Below are 23,223 nucleotides of genomic sequence, written 5' to 3' on the forward strand. Positions count from 1 at the left end.
TTGTATAGAAGTAGTCGAACACGGCTCCAATTTTTTTATTTTTCAAATGCCATCTTCATAATAATACTGTTAAAACATCAACAGCTTGTCTGGATCAAAATGTAGGTGGAAGAGTACCAAAGACTGAAATACTAGGGGAAAAGAGAACATGATAAAATTAGATTAGAAAGAGATAATACTCAAATTTTGATCAATTAGTGGAGTCAGGAGATCCATAGCCCCAAGGGTTCTTGCTGGCCCAATTCCACTGATCCCTGCACATCTCGTCAATCCCATATTTCGATCTGCACCACCATTTTAAGTATATATCAACAATGGAACAGAATGATGTATATATCAATGATAGAACATATCTGTACTTTTGTTGTTTAACAAAAGGAAAGGCCTTCCCTGGTTTTTTATTTTTTTAGCTCGTATTTGAATTGGTTCTTTTTTAAATCATGATTCAGAAAATTAAGAGTTGAAACAGGATTACAGCCAAAAATCTAGTAAGTGCGGTCTAAAATCCTAGGGTTGCCTAACAAGGTTTTAAAAGTTCAGAACAAAAAATGACCTTGAGTGCCCCCGATTTTTGGAGCAGTAAACAGCCCTAGATCATAGTATGTATCTTTAAAAAAAAAAAAGGTTCACACTTACTTCCAATTCAGTTCAAGCTCTGCTTTGTCTGTTGATGCGTAAACAACCTCGGCATCACCGGGTCGACGCCCAGCCATAACCAGAGGGATTTTCTGGGACAACAAGCAAAATGTTTCAGGAACAATTTCATTGGGAAGGGGAAAAATAAAGACATGAATCTCTGCAGAGATTTTTAGTCAAATTTCATTGCAAGATAAGTGTTGGAGGTATGACCGTATGAGTTAAATTTCCAAGAAAATGGGAAACTCATACCCCTTGAAAAATTATAATTCCGGGGAACTTAATAACTTCAAAGAATGAGATGCCTTTAGTAGAAAGTAGATGTTTAGGAGAAGAGTACCTTTTCAGAGGCCTTCTCAAAGGCAGAAACCATCTCCAATACTGAGGTTCCCTTTCCAGTTCCTAAGTTATACACTTCACAACCTGAGAAATATAATCAGCTTCTTCAGAACAAATTTCATTTGAATCCTACCATTCAATGGAGAGCCCAGGGGAATCAATTTGTTTTTCGGTATTTGGTGAGAAAGATGTGTTTGGGTGAACTTCTTAACACACAAATGAAGGAAAGGAATAATTCCTATCTTTTGTACAAACTTGACTCATTTGCCAAATAATAATAATAGTAATAACCCGACTAAAAGCAATTTAAGTTAACTATAAGTTCACTAAAAGCAAGCATGAAGCCTAAGACTTCATTCTTACAACTTTGTTATAACCAAAATAAGTTGAAGGCTGATGAAATGAAAACTAAAATTTGCAGTATTCCAACTAGAATTTCCAATGTTTAAAGAATCATGTGAGCGAGTGTACATGGAGATTCAAAATGTTTCTAAAAGATAAGAACGGCAAAATGTATTTTGGAATCTACCATTTTTTAAACTAGATTAGAAGCTCTTTTTTTTATATTATAAAATAATAATAATAATAACAATAATACTTCTTAGCCTACCCGAAATATTTGGTTTAAGGTTTCAATGTGAATGAAAGCAGGTTTATTATACTAAAATGCATGCAAGATAGCCATTTAAACAGTGATAATATGATAGAACTATTATTACCATCTCAACTTATCCCAAACACTTTCAATCAACTCTGTGTCTTCAGCACTACCTTAATCCACATCACTTTCAGCCTTCCCCTACCCTAACGTTCTTAAAAGTACGACTTACAATAAAAATTAACACTTCTCTCCAATTCAAGCAAGATATTCCCACAAAGCAACATAGCTTGGTATCACTACCAAAAAGTTCATAATTTCGAAAAACATGTTATCTATAATATTGGAAGCATTTTTTCAAAGCCCATATGATGCTCTACTGAGGTTTTTGCAGGAGTTTTGGGTGTTATAGGAATGCATGTTATTTCAAATAGCTGTTCTTTTTCCCCTGACCTCTTTTGCAGGGCCTAGATTCTTGATCCTCACTTTGGAAGGGCCCTCAATTTATTCTACCTATTGATTCTTGGATTATGTTCCATTTTAGGAACTTAGTCATTATTCTGAAATGTTTTGACAATCAGGTTAAATGTTTATATGAATAGAAATCTTGGAGGAAAGCGATCATTTATATAACTTTTTGTATGAATATAGCAACTAAGTCTTTCAAAAGAAATTGATTCAGGAAAAAAAGAGAGACTATTTTCAATGCTCGCACCTATATTAGCATCAAATAGCTTGCGCAATGCAGCAATGTGTCCATCTGATAAGTCAACAACATGAATGTAATCACGCACCTGAAAGGAAATAATGAGTATCAAGATAACACCCTCGTTAAGGAAATAGAAAACTTCCTACAAACAAAAAAAAATCATAATATGTATTCAATTGCGCACTAAGATCCAAGGTTTTCCAGCATGTATTCAACAGGTGGATGTGTCGATGAAAATATAACTTAAACGATTACAAAGTAAATTCTATAATGAGGAAGTTAGAAATTTAGAATACATTTAAATGAACAAAAACATCAGTAAATCCATAAATTAGAGCATTAAAAGATCCAGGTCAATGGAAGAAGAGCTGAGAAACAACTATAAACTGGGCATTGATAGAAGTTCCAAGCAGGAATGGAAACTTAAAATTTCAGATATCAAGTAAATGATAGAAGTAACAGTGAAAAACCGTATGAACGCAATGAAGTTGAAACATAAATGCAAAGAACTTGATCTTTTGTATATATTTAGTACAGAAGGAAAAAAACAAAATTGACCCCGAAACATTGAATATTTTACATTGTTTCCGGATATTTCAAAATGTTTCAATGGAAGCATTTCTTTGAGACGAGATTTTAACATGCTTTTGTTTCTTCATTTAAAGAAACCTTATAGTTCTAGCTAATTTAGAGGGTCGCCCAAATAAAACTCCAGAACAAGTTTGAATGCTTAAGATGATAATCATACCCCAGTGCCATCCGTCGTCAAATAGTCATTACCAAATACCGTAAGTGCGGGTCGCCTGCCAACAGCAACTTGTTGTACAAAGGGCATAAGATTGTTTGGGATTCCCCGAGGGTCTTCACCTATATAGCCACTTGGATGAGCTCCAACTGGATTGAAATATCTTAGCAGAATAATCTTCCATTCAGAGTCTGAACGGTAGATATCACGACATATCTCTTCAATGAAAAGCTGTGAGGATCAACATCATCAGATATTATTGGTAGAGATAAATGTATAATGGAGCATTGAGAACAAAATGCTTTTGAACTTTAATGTAGTAAGCATGGATAGAACACTAAGATTACAAAGTTGTAGTGCAAAATACACCTTGGTTCGTCCATATGGATTCGTCGCACAGAGGGGGAACTCTTCTGTGCAGGGAACCTCCTTTGGCCATCCATAAACAGTAGCTGATGATGAAAACACAAGCTGAAATATTTTGAACGGTAACAGATCAGACAATGATTTGAAGCACAATTAAATAAAAAAAGACTATATTGTCATTTGATTTTGAAATATGAAATTATAGATCTTTAAAGATCTAGGATCTACATATTTGATTTCCTAGATGAAGCAAATATGAGATGAGATTAACATACCTTTTTGCACCCGTGAGCACCCATGACTTCCAAGAGAGATATTGTGCCAATAAGGTTGTTGTTATAGTAAAGCAATGGTTTCTGAACGCTTTCCCCAACCGCTTTCAATCCAGCAAAGTGAATTACAGCATCAAATCTGAAGTGCAAATGGTAAGGTTAGAGCATACACCGTAAACAAAATTCCTAAGAAATCCACCTTCCAAAAAGATAACTCCTAAGATCCAACAATATAACTGTACTCAGCAATCCAAAATTTTATTGAAACAGACAATAATCTAATAGAGATAAGGTGTATGCAAATCTAATATCTTCAAGATATGTGGTAGATTTGCATCAATCAATTAGTATCAATTAGGTATATTAGAGATGCAAATCTAATATCATCAAGATATGTGATGAGATACACCATAGCATTGATATAGTGTGTCTCATGCACATTATTATACTGCATACACCTTATCTCTATTATAATCAAGTTCTTATACACTCTTCATGGTCATTCAAAATGCAAGAATCATAAAAGCGAAATTATGTGGCATCAAGGGAGACAAGATGCACTAAAGAAAATTACGCAGTCAAGATTCTTGTTTCATAAAGGTTACGAAATTAGTGACTGGTATCTAACAACTGTTGTCTCAAAAAAAGAAAAAAAAAACTTACTTTGTTGAAGAAAAAAGTTTCTCCAATGCTGGTTTGTCCCGAAGATCGATCTGCAATAGAAAGTTTTCAGTAATGTGGATCATCAATTAAGATTTACATATCAAATTCATAATCAACAAATGAATCGAAGGTGGTAAAGTTTGCGTGGTAAATGATAATAGTACATATATAGATCAAATCCATTAATTTAAATATCCTATAAATTTCAGTTGGCGTATATTTTTTATTTGGACACACAGAACAAAGTATGCCGAGGTTTTTCCAACAAATCTCTCACTGTAAATGAATTTTGATCAAAAACCTAAAAAATAAAAAAATAATTAAAAGCTCAAACTTTCAAAATCAAATAACGAATTAAGATTTATACTTCAAATCAATCTGTCCTAAACTACAAGATGAACAACAATAAATCTTCATTATTTTTTCATTATATAACATTTAATAAAACCTAAAAGAATCTCTGTTCCGAACCTGATGAAAGACAAGATTCTTCCCAAATTCGCCAGCAAGCTCTGTAACTCTTTTAATGGCGATTTCAGAAGAATTATCAAGATTATCGACAACGACAACCTTGAATCCTCCCAAGAGGAGCTGAAGAACCGTATGGGTTCCGATGTATCCAGCCCCACCAGTGACTAATATGTTCTTCGCCATGGCCGAAACAGAAGAGAGAGAGAGAGAGAAAGAGAGATTTTAGACAGCAAGTCTGAAGATTGAGATCCTAAAAACTATATAGATTTAGAAGTATTTATAGGAGAAATGATCGGGTAACAAAAATCCACAATCAGTGTACCAAACTACCAATACCACCGAGAAAATAAGACAATTTAAAAATAAAATTAAAAAAAAGGCACAAATATTTTTCTATATTTTAAATTTGGCAGATTAATCGACACGTGTTGTTGAGAAATCTTTCGGTAATTCGGTCGGTTCATTCTAGGGTATCTTGGAATTCGTGATTCTGTATCGTCAAGACGTCAACCCATGGCCTTTCCGAATCAAGTTGGGCTTGGACTGGGAAGGTTAGCCCAGTCCAAACACAAATTCCATCCCAAATGGAGCCCAAATCAAGAATCTTTTTTTTTTCCCCTCAAAACAAGTCATCTTCAAAGATCTACAACTTCTAGTGGTAAATTAATTTTATTCTACTTTATCTTTAACTTCAACCCATCTTTCCATCTTGCCTTGATCCCTTGTAAAAAAAGTTATTGAGGTTTGAAGGTTGAAGTAGATAGAATCTTGTCCTATGACCGCACCCTTGTGTGCTTCTTTTCACAATTTTAATAATTTTAAAGAGAAAAATAAAAGAGGATAATTTTGTATTGTTGGATTTGAATTTTAAATTTTGGAATCCCTTACAAGGCTCAGACCAAATAATTATTGAATCCAAACTTGGTTACTATGGATCTTGCTACCATCGTACAAATTGACCAATTGATTTGATTGGCAAAAATAATCGATGTTCTCTAATTATGCACATTTACTAAATATTGCTAATATTTTAGTTACTGGCTAGTTGGATGTGGTAATACTCAATAGGAGAGATGCTAATAGTTTAATACCCAACAAAAAAAGATCTGCTTGAACATTTGATTGGGAAAATACACTTTTTTTTCTTCTTCTAATATTTAGTGAAACTTTCGAGCCAATCTAACTATTTGTGACGATGAATGAAGAATGACATACTAATAATTTTGAAGATTTAGATGTGACTTTTGATTTGCTTATCAATTTTACTATTATTATATATGCATTTAAGGAATTTTGTGAAGATCTATCAAGTGGGTAGCTCATTGCTTTAAAATGCAACGAAACAATGAGCTTGTTGTTTATTTAGGTGACGAGTTAGCCATTGAAATGCATATTGATGCTAGTGAAGTGGATACCCAGTATAACACCCCAAACCCAGATATTATCCTCTTTGAGTTGAAGCCTACTCGACTTTAGGGTATGATTTATCCTTATACCTTGGTTCTAAACATTTTCCTACTGATGTGAGACTAATTGCACCCCTTCCTATAATTCCACCTCGTAATGTGACGACTCCACTTTGACCTCACACAATCTCCGAAACTTGTTTCATGTCCAACCAGTAACACACTGACACAATCGTGACACCTAGATTAAATATTATGCTTTGAGCTAACACTAAACTTAATTGGAGTATAACTTTCAATCTAAGTAGGGTTTTAATTTTGGCAAACTGACCCAAACTCAACCTAATTCATGGGTGAATTAGGGCCAAGTCATGTAGAACATGCGTTGAGGGTTTTGTCAACCCAATTCAATTCGAATCGAAATATATAAAATAATATATATCTATTGTAAAGAGAGAGAGAGATTGTTTGTTAGACAAAATTGTAGACAATGTTTTAGACAGAGATTTGTCTTATACGACTAATTTTTTTGGAATGGGTTGATTTTTTATGAGGATAATCTCTATGGTGAGGAGATCATCATCACAAAAATTCAGTCTATTTTGAAAATTCTAACCCCATAAAAAGTGGTTAGAAACTAATGATCTATAATTCTTCAACTTATAAACTAGGATAGGAAACTTCAGAATGAATCGACTTTTTGTGAGAATGATTTCTTCACCATAAATATCAAAATAAAATTAGATTTGTTCAATGAGCCCAACTTGCCTAAAACCACCTAACTTGAGCTTAGCTAAGGTTAATGAGTTAAATTCAATGATCGAGTTGAGGGCTCTTACACTTGGGTTGAGCTTGGATTTATCCTCCAACTTGCTTAAGTTGCATTCAATCTAAGTGCATATTTCACTGTTATTTATGCATTCTAGGTATTTCAAGAAGATTTATCAAATGGTGAGATTGTTGGTTTAAAAATTAGCAAAGCAATGAACTATTCCCTTAAATGTGACAAGATCTTTACTTTGCATATTAAAAGTTACATTATGATTAAGATTGGAGTTGGATTAGAGCACAACTTTTGATTCAAATAATTGGTTTGATATTATTATAAATGCATTTTATGAAGAATTATATATTGACGAGCTCGTTATTTTAAAAAAATCAGCAAAGCAACAAGTCTATTGTTATAAAGTGCCAGGCTCGTTGCATTATTGATTTTTAAAGCGAGGAACTCACCACTGGATAAATCTTCACAAATACACGAAAGTACATATATAATAATAGTGAAACAAACACTTTGATCAAAATTTATGTTTAAATCTTCAAAATTATAGGTATGTTGTTTTTCATTCATCACTTCTCTCAAATTGTCAAAATAGCTCAAAAATTAGGTCTAAAATTTTAAAATTATGACTATGTCATTCTCGCGTCATTTGTAGTCATCAATCATCAGAATGGATCACAATCTCCATTGAAAAATCTTGGAAGAAATTAAGAGTGAAGAAAGATATTTTGGATTTTTTCAAAATTTGTCTTTAGGTTACGGGCATTTAAAAGAAAAAATTTACTCACTAAATTGTTAAGCTACCACAAAAAAATTGGATATTTAGAAAGAAAACTATATTAGGAATGATCTCAATCATAATTAATCTATTAATACCACCTCAATATCTGTGCGTAATTCGTGGATGATTTCGTACGACTTAGGGTACTCTTAGCAAAAGTTGGTGTGAAAATAGAATCTCTGTATCGGAAATCATGGTGAAATATGAAGAAGAGTTATGGAACGATGCGGATTGAGTGATTTCCTGTTCGAGTTCGTCTTTGACAAGGAGTCTGTGACACGAAGCAAATCTGATTCAACCCGGACGAGTTGCATCTCTATTAAAGTATTTATATTTTTACGAGGTTGATGTTACTTAAGTACCAAGTTCTGCTCTGCAGTCTAAAAGCAAAACCCCCAAACCCTCAAAAACAAGACCTCGAAGCTTCCAAGCTCTTCCACTCTCTCACAGTCATGGCGATTATTTCCGATTTTCAAGAAGAAGAACAACAAGAACAGCAGAAATCTTCGTCTTCTTCCCTTCCAGAATCATCACGAAGTTCTGTTGGATCGTGCGACGAAGTTCTGAAACAGATCCTTGATCACCAAAGTCCTCTCGCTGTTATTGAAACTGTGATCGATTTCCTTCGAAGAAAATCCGATCTTTTTGAGGATAGTGCGGTGGAGAAGAAGATCTCTGGTTTGGTTTCTGCGGCAAAGCAGACGGTTGCGGAGGAGAAGATGAAGAAGAAGGCTGAGGATGCTAAAAAGGCCGAGAAGCGCCTGAAAGAGGCGTCTCCGGCAGTGGTTCCTGCGGCGGCGGCTACATCAGAGAAGAGGGAAGTAAAGGAGGAGGCGCCAAAGAAGGTTGCGGCGGCTCGGGCGAAGGAAGAAGGGAAGGCGAATGGGAAGGAGAACGTGCGAGGTTTCATTCTTCACTTTGCCCTAGTTTTATAAATAATTTATTTTTTTACTTCTTTAATTTCCTATTTTTCTTATTTTAGATAATTGGATCCCTAGGTTGAGTGTTCCATTTGTCTTTTAAACTTATTTTTGTTGGTGTTAAGATGCAAATTGATTAGGGTGGAGTTTATTTGAAGGAGCTAATGATATAGGTTTTCTACTTAGGAGTCTAAACTTTTTTTTTTTTGGCTTCTTTTAGTTAGTTTGGAAATTAGGATTATTGAATTACTTAGAGTTGCTGATGGAAAAACATAGAACCAAAAGTTGAAGTATTAGTAGGTACTACTTACTGTTTGAGAGATGCTGGCATAAATCAATTTACAATACCTGTAATCATGGTTCAAAATATCGGAAGGTATTAGCCAATATGTGTTGGGATCGTCCAAGACCGATACGAAACATTGACCCTGAAACATTGTGATATGTATAGGTATGGGCGTAGGGTAGTTTAGAATAAGTACAGGGTATGGAATCAATTTCTTATAGGGGTAGAATAGTTAAAATAGGTTAGGTGCATGGGATCATAGCTTCCTTGTTGCGGGGATACATGGGTTATGGGGTAATTCGTTGAATGGGTAGGATAGTGGGTAGTTTAGCGAAGTGTGTAGTTAGGGTAGTTTTTATCTTGTATTTAATTTTTTTTGTGCTCAATGAAATTATCAAGAGAAATTTAACATTAAGAATCCTTGTGATCTCGAATTGGTTAATTTTGGAGGTCTGATCTCCCTCGAATGAGATATTCCTGAATCTTCTTTCTCTTTTTATTATTTTTTCTGACCTAATCTATAATAGGCATGTAACCCATTGAATGTTTCGATCAAGACGATATGGATTTTTCTTTTGATTGAAACATTGCCTGGAGACGAGATTTTAAACATTGCTTTTTATACATATGACATGTAGTCAATCAAAATTATTTCAAATAATTTTCTTATAGTCCGTCAAGTTTCAATACTTACTAAAGAAACAGCCAATTTAACGTAGTAAATATGATTTTTGTGTCAATCTTAAGAGTGAAACCTTCAAACCCCTTGTTTGTGCTAATTTATAAACTTTTTAAGAGTTTCAGACCCTTCTCTTGTGCCCGATGTGGTCTGCTTGGGTTCTCTCCTGCTTGTTCATTATTTATTTAATTTGAACTTTAAACAAGGAACACTACTCTATTATTGTCATAGTGCACTAATGGATTACAGCAATAATATAATTTTGTGATAGACTGCTAGTAGTGCCTTATCTTTTATTTCAAGGCTTGCTACAATCTAAGTAACTACATTTCAGCTAGATATATTTTCTGCTTGTCTTACTTTATGTTTCTTTTGTGTCCTTCTATATGAGTTGCAATTTGTTTATTTTGGTCAGTATTATTATAACCAGGGAATATCTATCAAATGAACAAATATAAAAGAAATTGTGAACTACTCATTCAAGGAGCGTCCTCCTGTTCTGTATTGTTAAGGATCTCATTTGAAATATCTTGAGGCTTGGGTGTCTACCTTCCTTAATTGGTTCCCACATTAGAGGTCTCCTATGTCTTATTGGATGATTTAGATTATCTTGTCTATTGCTATACTGTAGACTATCAACCATATGGTCCCTGTTCTCCCACAATTAGTTGATTGTTAGGAACAAGGTTTTCAAATGCTTAAGGTGTAAGGCGAGGTGCCTGACTTGGATAAACCTCACGTGTATGGAATTTTAAGCAAATAATATATCATATTAATAATTATTTTAACAATAAAAAATTAGGGTAACGACAAAATATTTTCAAATTTCAAGTATCAAGTCCACATAACTAAATTCCAAGTTTTAGTCTCCTGTAATAAGTAGTAACATAAAATATTACTATTTTATATTTCTCCAAGAAAGAAAGAAACATTTTATGTTTATTACAAAATATAATAAAATATTGTTTTTCAACAACTTTCCTACATACTACAAAGAATTCTTTGTAGGATTCTTAACATGTTTGCTGGAGCATTTGTATGAGGCGTATGTTTCAGTTGTTTTTACATTCTTTATTTCAATGTTTTTAGATGCTGATGGATTATATAATATATAAAATAATTAATACTAAAAAATTTAAAAAAATTAGGATAGCTATCACACATTCCGAAATTTCAAATTTATGTTTGGAACCCTAACCAAATGGGAGTGGTAGGATACCACCAGGAGGGAACGCCTCAAGGATGTGGCCATACCGATGTTTATTATAAGAAGTATTCAAAATTTTAATCCATTACAATAAACATTAATATAAATATTATTATTTATGTGTAACAAAAAAATATATTTCAATAGCTGAAATTTCTATAATAAATAACTATTTTATTAAATAAATATTATTAAATATTTTTAATATCTCTCACATTATTGTACTAAATACTGCCCCGATTATTTTAAAATCAAATCAACCTTTTTCTTTGCATATAAAACTATTTTGTAATAGAATTTAATCTAAGTATTCCAATTATGTCGGATGCTAGCAACAACAAATAAATAAAAATAAAGAATTTTTTTGTGTGTAATTAGTAAAATAAAGAAGAAAGAAAAGAAAAAGAAAATTAAAAAAATTAACACGAGGCGTAAGCCTTGATTGAAAGGTGTACCGTCTCCATGTGAGGTGTATGCCTTTTGCGAGCCTTAATTGCTGTTATGTTTCAACCTTATGTGTTAGGACATTTCTAATGAGCCCCATCACGAAGCGTGTCTCGAGGCATAAGCTTCACATGCCTCTGAAAACATTTTTTAATTGTGCCTCGGGGAGTTTTTAGTGAGCCTTGCCTGATGCGTGTCTCGAGGCAAATGCCTCACATACCTTTGATAGCATTGGTTAGACATATTATCATTCCATTGTGTTGATTTTTAGCTTAGGATATCTTCTATGTGAAACACATCAGTCCATCATCCATCAACTGTGATAGTCTTAACTCCTATACATGTGTAGTATGTGTTGCATGGCCATGTAGGTTGGCCTTCTCTCCTTCCCTATGCTCTCTTGTCCGAGACAAATGCTATTAGTTTCATCTCTTGATATTGCATCTAGGTTCAGTCAATCTTATTTTCCTTCTTGAAAACATTTGAACAGTTCCAAATAAGGGCAATGGTCTGGATCTCGAGAAATATTCCTGGACACAAACACTACAGGAGGCCACTGTTAATGTTCCAGTTCCTAATGGAACCAAATCAAGGTTTGTTGTCTGTGAGATAAAGAAGAACCACCTTAAAGTTGGACTCAAGGGTCAGCCTCCTATCATAGATGTAAGTGTACTAAATACTTCTTTATTTATATTATATGCTTGTTTCCTATTTACCTTTCATTTCAAAATTAATCTAAACCATTTTCTGATTTTTCATCTCTGCCATGCATATTCAAATACTTTCAGGGGGAGCTTTTTCAATCTGTCAAGGTTGATGATTGCTTTTGGAGCATTGGTACGTAACTTTATACTTAAAAAATCATAACCATCTGATAAGTTCTACTATTCCTTTTAATGGTCATTAATAATATTATGGGCAACTTTCTTCTAATTATTCAAAAGTTTTGGATTTGTTATGGTTAGATTCAATTCTCTGCAAAAACCATGATTTTGGAGTAGGATTAGCTATATTTTGAAAAATTGTCTGTGTTTTTCGGTGTACTTGTTCAAGATCTCTGTTCTTGATTGATCAGCAATTTTACTGATCTGTCTTCATCGTAAACCTAAATTCCTGCAGAGGACGGAAAGTTCATCTCTGTTCTTTTAACAAAGCAAAATCAGATGGAATGGTGGAAATGTTTGGTCAAAGGTGATCCTGAAGTTGATACTCAAAAAGTAGAACCTGAGAACAGTAAGCTCTCTGACTTAGATCCTGAAACTCGACAAACTGTGGAAAAGATGATGGTAATATACTGATGCCTTTATTCTTTTACATTGGACTTCTTAGTTGAATTGTAAATAGTAGTTGAGTTTAGGAAGCTCTGTTTAATCTTCCAAGTTTTCTGAACTACCTTATGAGTTTTAGAAGCCCTTTGTGATTCATGCACTCTATTGAGGCATTTGTTTTGTACTTCTATTCTTCAATTGTTTTACGTGATTATTAAGCTTCTTATCCTGCTGTGCAGTTTGATCAGCGACAGAAATCCATGGGTCTCCCTACTAGCGATGAGATCCAGAAGCAAGAAATTCTTAAGAAATTCATGGCTGAGGTACTCTCTCTTGCTCTCTCTCTCTCTCATACTCAAAAAATTATCTGATCATTTGTTTTGATTTTTGTTTATGCAGCACCCTGAAATGGACTTCTCAGGAGCGAAACTAGGATAAAATTTTTCGTGTGGTTCTTTTTCTTTTTATCGTTTTTTGGTTTTTTGTCTTTGTTTTCAGTTTCTTCATGTAGTTGACTCATGGGAAGTTAATCAAGGTTTGGCAGCGTTGTTTAGAGTTTTCTTGGGATGTCTAGACCTTTTGTTTATATGGGTTAACCTTATCTATCTTTATTGATTGGATTATGAGTCTCTTTTCTTGAATTCTACTCACTCAGTAATGTCTTATTGAATTTGTGTCTTAATATTTCCTCTAGCACTATTTGAGTTGTTACTAGGTTACAATTACAAAGCCTGCTTTGCCCTACAACTTACAACCCAGTGTTCCAAATGCACGGATTCTTGTTGGATTTGGGACTGGAATCAATAAATATCCTGGTTGTGCACCTTATGTTAGGAATCTCTTTTTTGATATAAAAACATTACCGAGTAAGATGAAAAAAATGGCTTTGGAATTGAGATAATCTGCCCTATCGTACTCTACCTTTAACATAGAATCTAGTGGTGGTCCTGTTTCCTTCCCCCCTCTTATACTTTTCTTTGTCTTCGTAGGTTTTAAAAAAAAAGCACTTTTAAGATAAATATATTTGATGTGTGTTTATCTTGACTCTGTTTCATATATAATTTTAATTTTTTTGTGAATGTCCTAAGATAAAGTTGGTGTGGTGATAGATAGAAAATTTCATCAATTAAGAAATATGTTTATAAAATGTTTTACAGACTGGGAAATTGTCAAATGGATTGATTACAGACTGGGTGTGTTAATTTGTCCAAATTTATACAATAAGAGGTAGACCGGAAACAGTCAACCACATCCTTATAAGATCTCACATTTAGATCTAAATTTTAACTAATAATAATTGGCTCGAATGCATATAATAAGATATTTCGGTTAGATAATCATACATTTAGCCATATATTGAACCCTACCCTATCTTTGCGCTTTAAAGATCAAGGCCTTAGCTCTAATTTCAGGGGTGCCAAGCCAGGTTAGTGGGCTTAATTGACAAATTGAATTTATTCTACATTATACAAAACAGAATTTATTCAATCACATAGTTAAGGCTCCTCCAATATGATACCCTTGTGATAATCAATTAGATTGTATTGAAAAGGAGAATTGGGCAGTGCTAAGAGCCGATGCCGAACGATAATCACTTAATATGAGACCAAAGTTTCTTTTTATTCTTGGGAGTCATTTTTCAACTTCACATCTTTTTATGATAATTACTTAATTGAAAGCTTATAAGACCGAAGTTTCTTTTTATTCTTGGAGTCGTCATTCAACTTCCCCTCCTTTTTGTTAGAGTCGTGATTTTCTTACTCCCCCTTTCCTCTCTTGACATGGCATATGTATAGAACCAAAGATTTTCATTGGGATGCACAATTATCTATATTTATGGGGATGTGCAATTATCATGAGGAAAAAATATATTCTATGATTCTATATACATGCCACGTCAAGAGAGTATGTCAGAGCGTGAGGGTGGGGGTGGGGGTGAGTTTATCATTAATCGCATTGAAAAATCAACATCACACATCTAGATTTCATGAAAATACTCATATTAAAAAAAAAAAATTATTTTTCAGGCTTGATCCTTGGTATATAAAACGGATGGCTACCGAGCACCCACATTTAAAAATAAAATTCAACAGTGAAAAATAATTATTTTGTTTTTAAATTTCATATAATTTTATACCTTACAATTCTATATCATCCGATCATGATTTTAAATGTCACAAAGTGATCAAAAAGTTATTTTTTTAATAATAGGGGTAGGCGAGAGTAATTCTTTTTTTCTCTTATTTATTTATTTATAATAAATTATCTACTTTCACGTCAGCTTGCATCAAATCCGCCCATCAAAAGTCCGTTATGTTATCAGCACTCTATTTCATGGTTTTTAAACTCGTCTGAGTCCGAGACATATCGTCCAAGTTAACTCGGTATCAAAGCTGAACGAGACCAACTTACAAAGTCATTTTTTGATTGAGATTTACGAGTCACAGTTCAATTTACTGATTTATCTCATGAGACGTCTCAAATGTATCGGAAAACTCATCTGAGATGACTCGATATCGGAATTAAACGAGACGAGACGAAATACCAAGTTTAAAAACCATACTCTATTTTGCCCGGTTCGTAATTTCGTTAAGTGGTGACAACCGTGAACTGTAAACGAACCGGTTGACTCGTTCCATCTAGTTACTGCATGTTCTGGCCTCCCACGTGGAGTTTCTATATCGGCCGATATCCGTTACATACCGGATTATGTCTTAAATATGAGATTTAGCATTTAACAGAAATTGGCGGGAAGCCATGAAGTATGATTACCCGCCATTAGCAATAACCTCCAAACCCTACCATCGTCGTCAAATGTAGAAGATCAGAATTCAAGAAGAGACTGAAAAACCTCTCTATCGATTCGAAACCCTGAATTTTCTCCGTATTGCTCATGGAACCCTAGATCTTGTACAAATGCTTATTCTTCTTCGATCAACAATGGCGGATTCAAACCCTAAGGTTTCGTTTCTGAGGTTTTTCTGCGTATTTGTCTCTGTAATTCTTCTCTTGAAGTCGCAGATCTTCTCCTTCGTCGCGGCCGAGGTTGACACTTTAGGGTTGGATCCCTGCAATGAAGATGTCAATTTCTATAAATTTCTCCCTGCACCGTACAACAATTTATCTCATCTGAGTTGTGAGACTGTTTGGAACAGTTTCATATTGAGAGTAAGTCTGATACGATCTTCCTGTTTTTTGGTTTGAATTGTGGTTTTTGATCTTGATTACTTCAAGAATTCGAGTTTTTCTCTAGTTTTTGTTGATTCATTTGTTAGAATTAGGTTTTTTGGTGAAAATAAAATAATTTGAACTATTGTCTCGTTTTTAATGCTGTTCTTCTTGTTCTTAATGAGATTGCATTTCATTTATGCTTCAAAACTCGTTTTGACGTCCCGTCTTGCAACTTTGAAGAGCCAATTTGTCATGATGAGATAAATCATTTAACTCTGTTGAGAACGATTTATTTATTTATATGAAAATAGTTATAATATATATATATATATATATGCGTTCAAGGGCCAACTTTTTGGCAAAACATTTTTCAAAACATGAGTTAGAAGTTTTGGAATGGGCTGATTTTTGGTGAGGATGATCTCTACAAACTTCTAACCCCATCAAAAATAGTTTACAAAAAATGGACGGTCCACGATTTTTCAACTTGTAAACATGGGTTAGAAGTTTTGGAATGAGCTGATTTTTGGTGAGGATGATCTCCTCACCGTAGAGATCATCCTCACCAAAAATCAGCCCATTCCAAGACTTCTAACTCATGTTTTAAAAAATGTTTTGCCAAAAAGTTGGCCCTTGAACGTGACCCATATATATATATATATATGTGGGTGACATTCCCATGACCCATATAGCGACTCACATTGCGATACCGTTATTATCTTATATGGGCAAAAAGGTTTGGAATGGGCTGATTTTTTGTGAGGATGATCTCTGTGATGAGGGGATCATCCTTGCAAAAAATCATCGCATTCCAAAACTTCTAACCCCATCAAAATTGATTTACAAAAATTGGACGGTCTAAAATTTTTTAACTTGTAAACATGGGGCTAGAAGTTTCATAATGAGCTGATTTTTGGTAAGGATGATCTCCTCACCATAGAGATCATCCTCACAAAAAATCAGCCCATTCCAAACATTCTTGCTCATATAAGACAAAACACTGTGTCGCAATGTGAGTAGCTTTATGTGTCTACAGAACCCGACCCTATATATATATGGGAAATGTTCAACACCCTAAGCTTTACCCTACGCTTTAACAAACGTGTTTTGTCCTACATGGGTTAGAAGTTTTGGAATGGGCTGATTTTTGGTGAGGATGATCTCTATGATTAGAAGATCATCCTCACTAAAAATCAGCCCATTCCGAAATTTTTAGTCCCATATTTACAAGTTGAAAAATCGTGGACCGTCTATTTTTTGTAAACCATTTTTGATGGGATTAGAAGTTTTGGAATGAGCTGATTTTTGATGGGGTTAGAAATTTTCTAGGACAAAACACGTTTGTTAAAGTGTAGGGTAAAGTTTAGGGTGGGGAACGGTTTACAAAAAATCAGCCCATTTCAAAACTTCTAACCCCATCAAAAATGGTTTACAAAAAATGGACGGTCCACGATTTTTCAACTTGTAAATTGGGGCTAGAAGTTTTGGAATGGGCTGATTTTTGATGAGGATGATCTCCTCACCATGGAGATCATCCTCACCAAAAATCAGCCCATTCCAAAACCTCTAACCCATGTTTTGAAAAATGTTTTGCCAAAATGTTTGTTGCTGAACGGGACCATATATATATATATATTATAAATATGGTAGATTTTGTTGTGCTACGTGCGGCAATAATGATGAATAATACGAAAGAGAAACTAGAAAGAAATAGAAACAAACACGCAGATTTTAACATGATTTAGCGATGTGCCTACATCCACAAAAATTAGAAACTAAATTTTCACTATATGTCAAATAAGGGTTACATCATAAGAATTTATAATAAACCCTACTCGTACAATATGTATTAGAAAATTTTTTCTTCTCGGAATGCAAAACTCTCCTCTCCACTTCGGCTTCACGCCGACATCTGCCTATATTCTTTATATACATGTTTCACTCAATATGAGCCACATATATCAACAGATTTGAAGATGTTTACTCTAAATTCTTGTTATATTTATATAAAATATTGAATTTCTAAAATAAATTAATTATTTTAATAAAAATTTACAAAATCCCAATTGACTCGACTGAGATTTTTAAAATATTGTCCAAAGTCATCTCGTTTGTCTCTCGAGATATATAGTGTGAAGTCTGAGATGCCATGCAAATCTGTCTCAGACGAGACTTAAAACCATGCTTCCCCTAGTTCGTCCCTTCCGCTAACACCTCTGGTACCTAAAAGAAGAGACTTGATGCCACTCCTCCTACATACTCAAAAGTGCATTCATTTCTAATTTCTCTCTCTTAATCTTTCCACACATCCACTATAAAAATGTGTGAATGAAACAGGTTTTTTTCTTCTACCACAGCCCCTAAACCTCGGCACTTTTGTTTATAAAGTGGTTCTGTTTTTTTATTTATTTATAATTTTCCTGATGTATCAATGTTATCTGGTTGCAGTTCATCAAAGATGCACAAAATGTGACGACAATTGTACTATCTGTTAAGTATACAACCGGATGGGTTGGGGTGGGATTTTCAGAACATGGGTTGATGATTGGTTCCAGTGCAATGGTAGGTTGGATCAACGGAGAAGGTAAAGGAGTAATCAAACAATATTATTTGCAGGGTTTCACTACATCGGACGTCATAGTAGACAAGGGTGAATTGCAACTCACTAAAGTTCCACCCGCTATAATTCTTCAGAAAGGCACCATTTACTTGGTATTTCAGTTGAAGCTTCCTGCTTTAAAAAATCTTCAACAAGTTTTATTGGCTTTTGGAACAAAAACCCCTATCCACAACCAGCTATCAGAACATGATGATAAAACAACTAATATCTTCGACTTCTCCGCAGGTCTAATTTATATCATCTTCCCTTATCTCAATTATATATTTGTTTCTAAACTTATAAAGAACATTAAATGTGGTGGGATGCCAAAGTAACAAGAAGATAAGAGATTACATCGGTTGTCATTTGAAGTGTTGGTATTGTTACATAGATTAAGATATATAGCCGGATGTTTCTATTTCATCAAACATAAGTAAAATAGATTGGAGGGTGGAGACATTTTGCAGAAAATTGAAGAAAAAGATCAACTTATTTGAACACTCATCCCTCTCTGTTTATATCCTTTTGAATCTAAATGGTCTCGTTAGAACCTTGCTATGATACCATGTTGATGCCTGAAGAAGACTGAAAGATGAAGAACACAATAGGAAATTTCTAAAAAAAAAAAGAAAAAGGGAGGGTACACTGTCTACTAGTCTTAATCAAGGAATGTGTAAATTGAAAGTTCAAAAAGAGCGAGAGGAAGACCAAAAATAAAGTGGACTGAGGTAGTGAGAGTAAATATGAACACCAATGAATTAACAAAAAATATAACTTCATACAGAATTGAAGGAACAAGTTGACTCGAATTGAGTTGACTTGGTACAAACTTATTTTAACCAACTCTTCGAGGTGACTTAAAAACTTGGCCAATTGATCAGCCGTGTTTGTGTTAGATTAAATGCACTTTTTAGGATATTAAAATATTTTTGGATATTTCATAAATTTAACATATGTTTATTTGACTTACCAAAGTTGACTCGCGAGTCTCCAAGTTCACTCGACTTGTTGGACATCCGAGTCTAGTTGAATTTTAAAACATAGAATTAGACCTGCTTGGTATGCAAGCAAACTGTCGCAAAATTACAAGAAGTTTGCATCAATATAGGTTGCCCCTCAAAAGTTTGTGGGATAAAAATTTACTGACATAAAGGCCCTGCAAAATTTTATGCCATTTTCTTAAGGCATTTTGCAAGGCATGCAAACTTTTGTGGGTTGTTGGGCAGCCAAACATCCACAAAAATTGCAGACTTTTAAATAAAAAACATCAACCAAGCACCTACAAATGCTCAATTATCCGCAATAGTTTACAGAAATTTGACGACTAATGGCTTCATGGAACCTTTTTTTTTCATGCAAAATAAGTTACCAATATTAAATTATTTTTTCACTAGTTCTCTTTCTGCAGGATCTATGATCCGTAGTATCGAAGACATTGGTCTAGTTAAGAGGAGGCATGGAATATTGGGTATAACTGGATTGGGTTTGACTCTTCCAGTTGGGGCAATTATACCAAGATATTTTAAGCATTGGGATCCGCTGTGGTATTATCTTCATTCTATTGTTCAGTTTATGGGATTGTTCATTGGATTTGCTACTGTATTGGCTGGGCTAAGACTCTATAGTAGTCTGCACGCTCATATACCAATACATAGAGGCATCGGAATCTCTCTTCTTGTGCTCACTTTTCTTCAGGTTCATGAGTTCTCTTCCCTGGCCTGAACTTAATTGTTCTTTCAAATATTTTGTTGCTCTTTTATTTAGAAATTTATTAGTAGCCCAGCATACATTTGCCTAAATGACTGAATCTCTATCTACAAACTTGTGCCAACTAACAACAACAACAACAACAACAACAACAACAGAGCCTTATCTCAAAGATTTGGGGTTGGCTAAAAGAATATTGTCCCACCATTCCACTTTGTACAGAGCTGTTGTGGAAAAGTTCCCTTCAACTGATCAAGATTGATAAACTACGAAGATAAAAAACAGAGAAAACAAAGAACACAAGAGATTTACATGGTTTGGCAAAATTGCTTATGTCTACAGGCGGCAATGATAATTCTTTATTAATGAAAACTACGAAAATGTAATACAACTTTTATTGTTTTTGAACTTCGGAATATATGGAATCCTAGGGAAAAACACGCATTTTTAGTTAAGAAAATGCCCCTAGAAGTTGTACGGATGCCCAAAAAAAGTCAATTCTAAGCCTCCTGACTATAAGATACCTCAAAAAAAAATTCAAGTTAGGCCCATAAACCAACAAGAGCCATGTCGTTTGTTATTGAAAGTGAATTCATACATGCTTTTACTATCTCAGCTGAAACTTGAATGTTAAATTCATTAAATAGATACAATGTGCTCTTCAGCTTTTGCATATGAAGTATATACCTAAGAACTAGAGAACAAACTTTGTAAGATCTCTAATTCGAATACGTTATAAATGTATTTCAGATGTTGGCATTGCTTCTAAAACCTGACAGGGAATCCAAGAACCGCAAGTACTGGAACATGTACCACCACTGGCTTGGGAGGCTCATTCTCTTCTTGGGAGCTATGAATATTGTAATTGGGATTCGAGTAGGAGGCGGAGCGATTGCTTGGAAGATTACTTACGGTTTTATTCTTGCTTGCATTCTTGTCACTGTTATTGTTTTAGAAGCATCATTGCGGATCAGAGGGCCTAAGAGAACACTTCCACCAGCCTTCGTGACGAATCCAGTTCAATAGTGTTGTTCAAGTACTATAAAGGTCTGAATATTTTCTTCCCTATATATACAAATTAATCTATGCCTACTCTCTGTTTGTACTATTACTTGTGGGGCCATGGCATCATGTTATAGAATTTAATTGTTCGGTGAATCGTCCATTTCTTGGAGATCCTCCTCTCAAAATTTCAATCCATTCTAACATTCATCATGATCATCAATAAAGCCTTACTCCAAAAACTATGCAGTTTTGGATCATCCAAAATGTTGCCCACATGAGCTCACAAGAAAGAGAGCACAAATCATAGTAAGTACCACCTAGCTTAGTTGTTAAAGTCTTCGGGTGATGATACCAAAGACCTGGTTTCAAATCCCGCTAACACCGACTTAATGAACTCATTAAAAACAGGCTTATCGATAAAAAAAAGAAAAGTTTACAAATCATAATTAAAATCTTAACTCAAAATTTTGGGGTCAACTAAACAAGTCATGAGAGTCACGTCTTTAGTTATTGAAACGTGAGAAGTATACATATATAGGGAATGCTAACATCCAAAACTTCATGGGGACGTTGGCAATCTCCACAACCCTACCTAATATCACTCCCTATTTGTACTTTGACTTGGGGGCTCATATCATTTTGAATGATCCAACCATAAAATGAGTTCTTTGTTATATATACTACCGGATATCATTTGCTTTTTGCACTCCGATTTGGAGGGCCCATATTATATCATTTTGAACATCGAATCATATATAGGCTTCTTATCCTGGATACCATTCTTTAAAAAACACTTTATTCTTGCATTCCTAGACTCGTGAAAAGTTAGCTTGGAATGAAAAAAAGACTATTATATTAGACCATTAATTTGTATTAACTTTTTATCTGGTTAGTGATGTTGGAATGAATTGATTTTTAAGAATGTCAATTGTCACTGAAGGATGGCTCACTATATGGTTGGATCATCCAACATGATATTGTTGTTAGGCATTTAATGCATTTATTACAATCCATGACAATCTCTCTCTCTCTCTCTCTCTCTCTACTAATACAAGTTTTGATGCGAGCTCCTATTCAGTCCTGTGTGTGAGGATCATATTAATATCATGTCGGACGACCCAACCTTAAAGTGATGTGCCCATGCCTCATCATGTTGAGAATGACTTAATTTTCTAGGATCAGTCAAAATGTTTCCCACATGGCCCCAAAAGAGGAAGAACGTATAGGAGTAAGTATATACTAACTCCATATATACATGTCATTATCTTTTCTTAACTATATGTATTTTCAGGTAAATTGCTGAACCAGGGAAGTTACGCTCATCGCCTGAGCCTGAGACTACGTTCACAAGAAGCACCAACGCTTGGACTGATCATGATTTCAACAATGCTATAAACATGGTAGAAGAACTCATCAATCTGGATCATCCAATTAATTATATATTCATTCAATCAGACATCCTGAATTCCCTTGGTTTTACTATGCTCGATCCTTTACCTCAATATCAAGGTTGATCCAACTGAAAAAATTAGAGGAGATTTTTCTAATTGTATCATTTTTGGTATTAACCAATTATAAATCATAAGATTCGATCTCTGTAAAGGAAGAAAGTGTAAAAAAAAACCCAGAGGGGTTGGCTCAATGGCAATTTTGGACAGATAAGCGGTTAATGCCCGTAGGTCATGAGTTCAAAATCTAGTATGAGCATTAAATTCCTCAAGGGCCACCCGCGAGGGCACACCCTCACTTACTTGATGTATGTAATGTGCAGGAGTTGCATGTGCCCCGGGACTAGTCCTTGGACAAGACCATTGTCTATGAATTAGATAAAGCCTAGATATGAGTCCAATCCCCCTAAAAAAAAAAAGAGGAGCTTAAAGAAAAAGTTTCTCTTTTGAAGATCCAAGTCAACTTTCAAAAATATATCTCGAAAGCATTTGCTGAACTTATGAAACTTTTACTAAGAAATTTTTTTCGATCAATTAAAAAATTAAGAGAGCCACTATTGGCACCCCAACTTTTACTTATTACAGACCAATTAAAAATAAAGAAAATAAGTGCGTAGTTTAGAACAAGTAAACAAAAGCTCTCTCTTCTTCTTCTTTTTTTTTTTGGTTGCTAAATTTCTATATTTTTAAGGTTTAGGATTTTATGAGCCTAATCATCATTG

At 34.3% G+C, this 23,223-nt stretch overlaps 3 protein-coding genes across 3 annotated transcripts; 2 read left to right on the plus strand and 1 right to left on the minus strand.

The window, feature by feature from the left end:
- LOC147407923 (UDP-glucose 4-epimerase GEPI48) lies at window positions 1-5,145 on the minus strand. Its single transcript, XM_086436718.1, has 9 exons — window positions 4,800-5,145; window positions 4,329-4,378; window positions 3,669-3,804; window positions 3,397-3,498; window positions 3,031-3,258; window positions 2,289-2,367; window positions 977-1,059; window positions 637-728; window positions 1-284 (listed from the first exon to the last, which is right to left on the minus strand). Exons 1-9 carry the CDS (start codon window positions 4,980-4,982, stop codon window positions 191-193), a joined length of 1,047 nt encoding a protein of 348 aa, XP_086292844.1. The 5' UTR covers window positions 4,983-5,145; the 3' UTR covers window positions 1-190.
- A 2,972-nt stretch (window positions 5,146-8,117) lies between these two features.
- Window positions 8,118-13,212, plus strand: BOB1 (HSP20-like chaperones superfamily protein). Its single transcript, XM_086436719.1, has 6 exons — window positions 8,118-8,670; window positions 11,794-11,966; window positions 12,092-12,140; window positions 12,423-12,589; window positions 12,811-12,894; window positions 12,971-13,212. Exons 1-6 carry the CDS (start codon window positions 8,220-8,222, stop codon window positions 13,007-13,009), a joined length of 963 nt encoding a protein of 320 aa, XP_086292845.1. The 5' UTR covers window positions 8,118-8,219; the 3' UTR covers window positions 13,010-13,212.
- A 2,082-nt stretch (window positions 13,213-15,294) lies between these two features.
- Window positions 15,295-22,695, plus strand: LOC147407925 (cytochrome b561 and DOMON domain-containing protein At3g61750-like). Its single transcript, XM_086436720.1, has 5 exons — window positions 15,295-15,739; window positions 18,191-18,587; window positions 19,750-20,036; window positions 20,799-21,095; window positions 22,345-22,695. Exons 1-4 carry the CDS (start codon window positions 15,488-15,490, stop codon window positions 21,072-21,074), a joined length of 1,212 nt encoding a protein of 403 aa, XP_086292846.1. The 5' UTR covers window positions 15,295-15,487; the 3' UTR covers window positions 21,075-21,095; window positions 22,345-22,695.
- Window positions 22,696-23,223: the final 528 nt, after the last annotated feature.

Source organism: Akebia trifoliata, chromosome 3 (genome assembly GCF_017979445.1).
Source record: "Akebia trifoliata isolate Shusen 1 chromosome 3, ASM1797944v1, whole genome shotgun sequence".
Classification (NCBI taxonomy): domain Eukaryota; kingdom Viridiplantae; phylum Streptophyta; class Magnoliopsida; order Ranunculales; family Lardizabalaceae; genus Akebia; species Akebia trifoliata.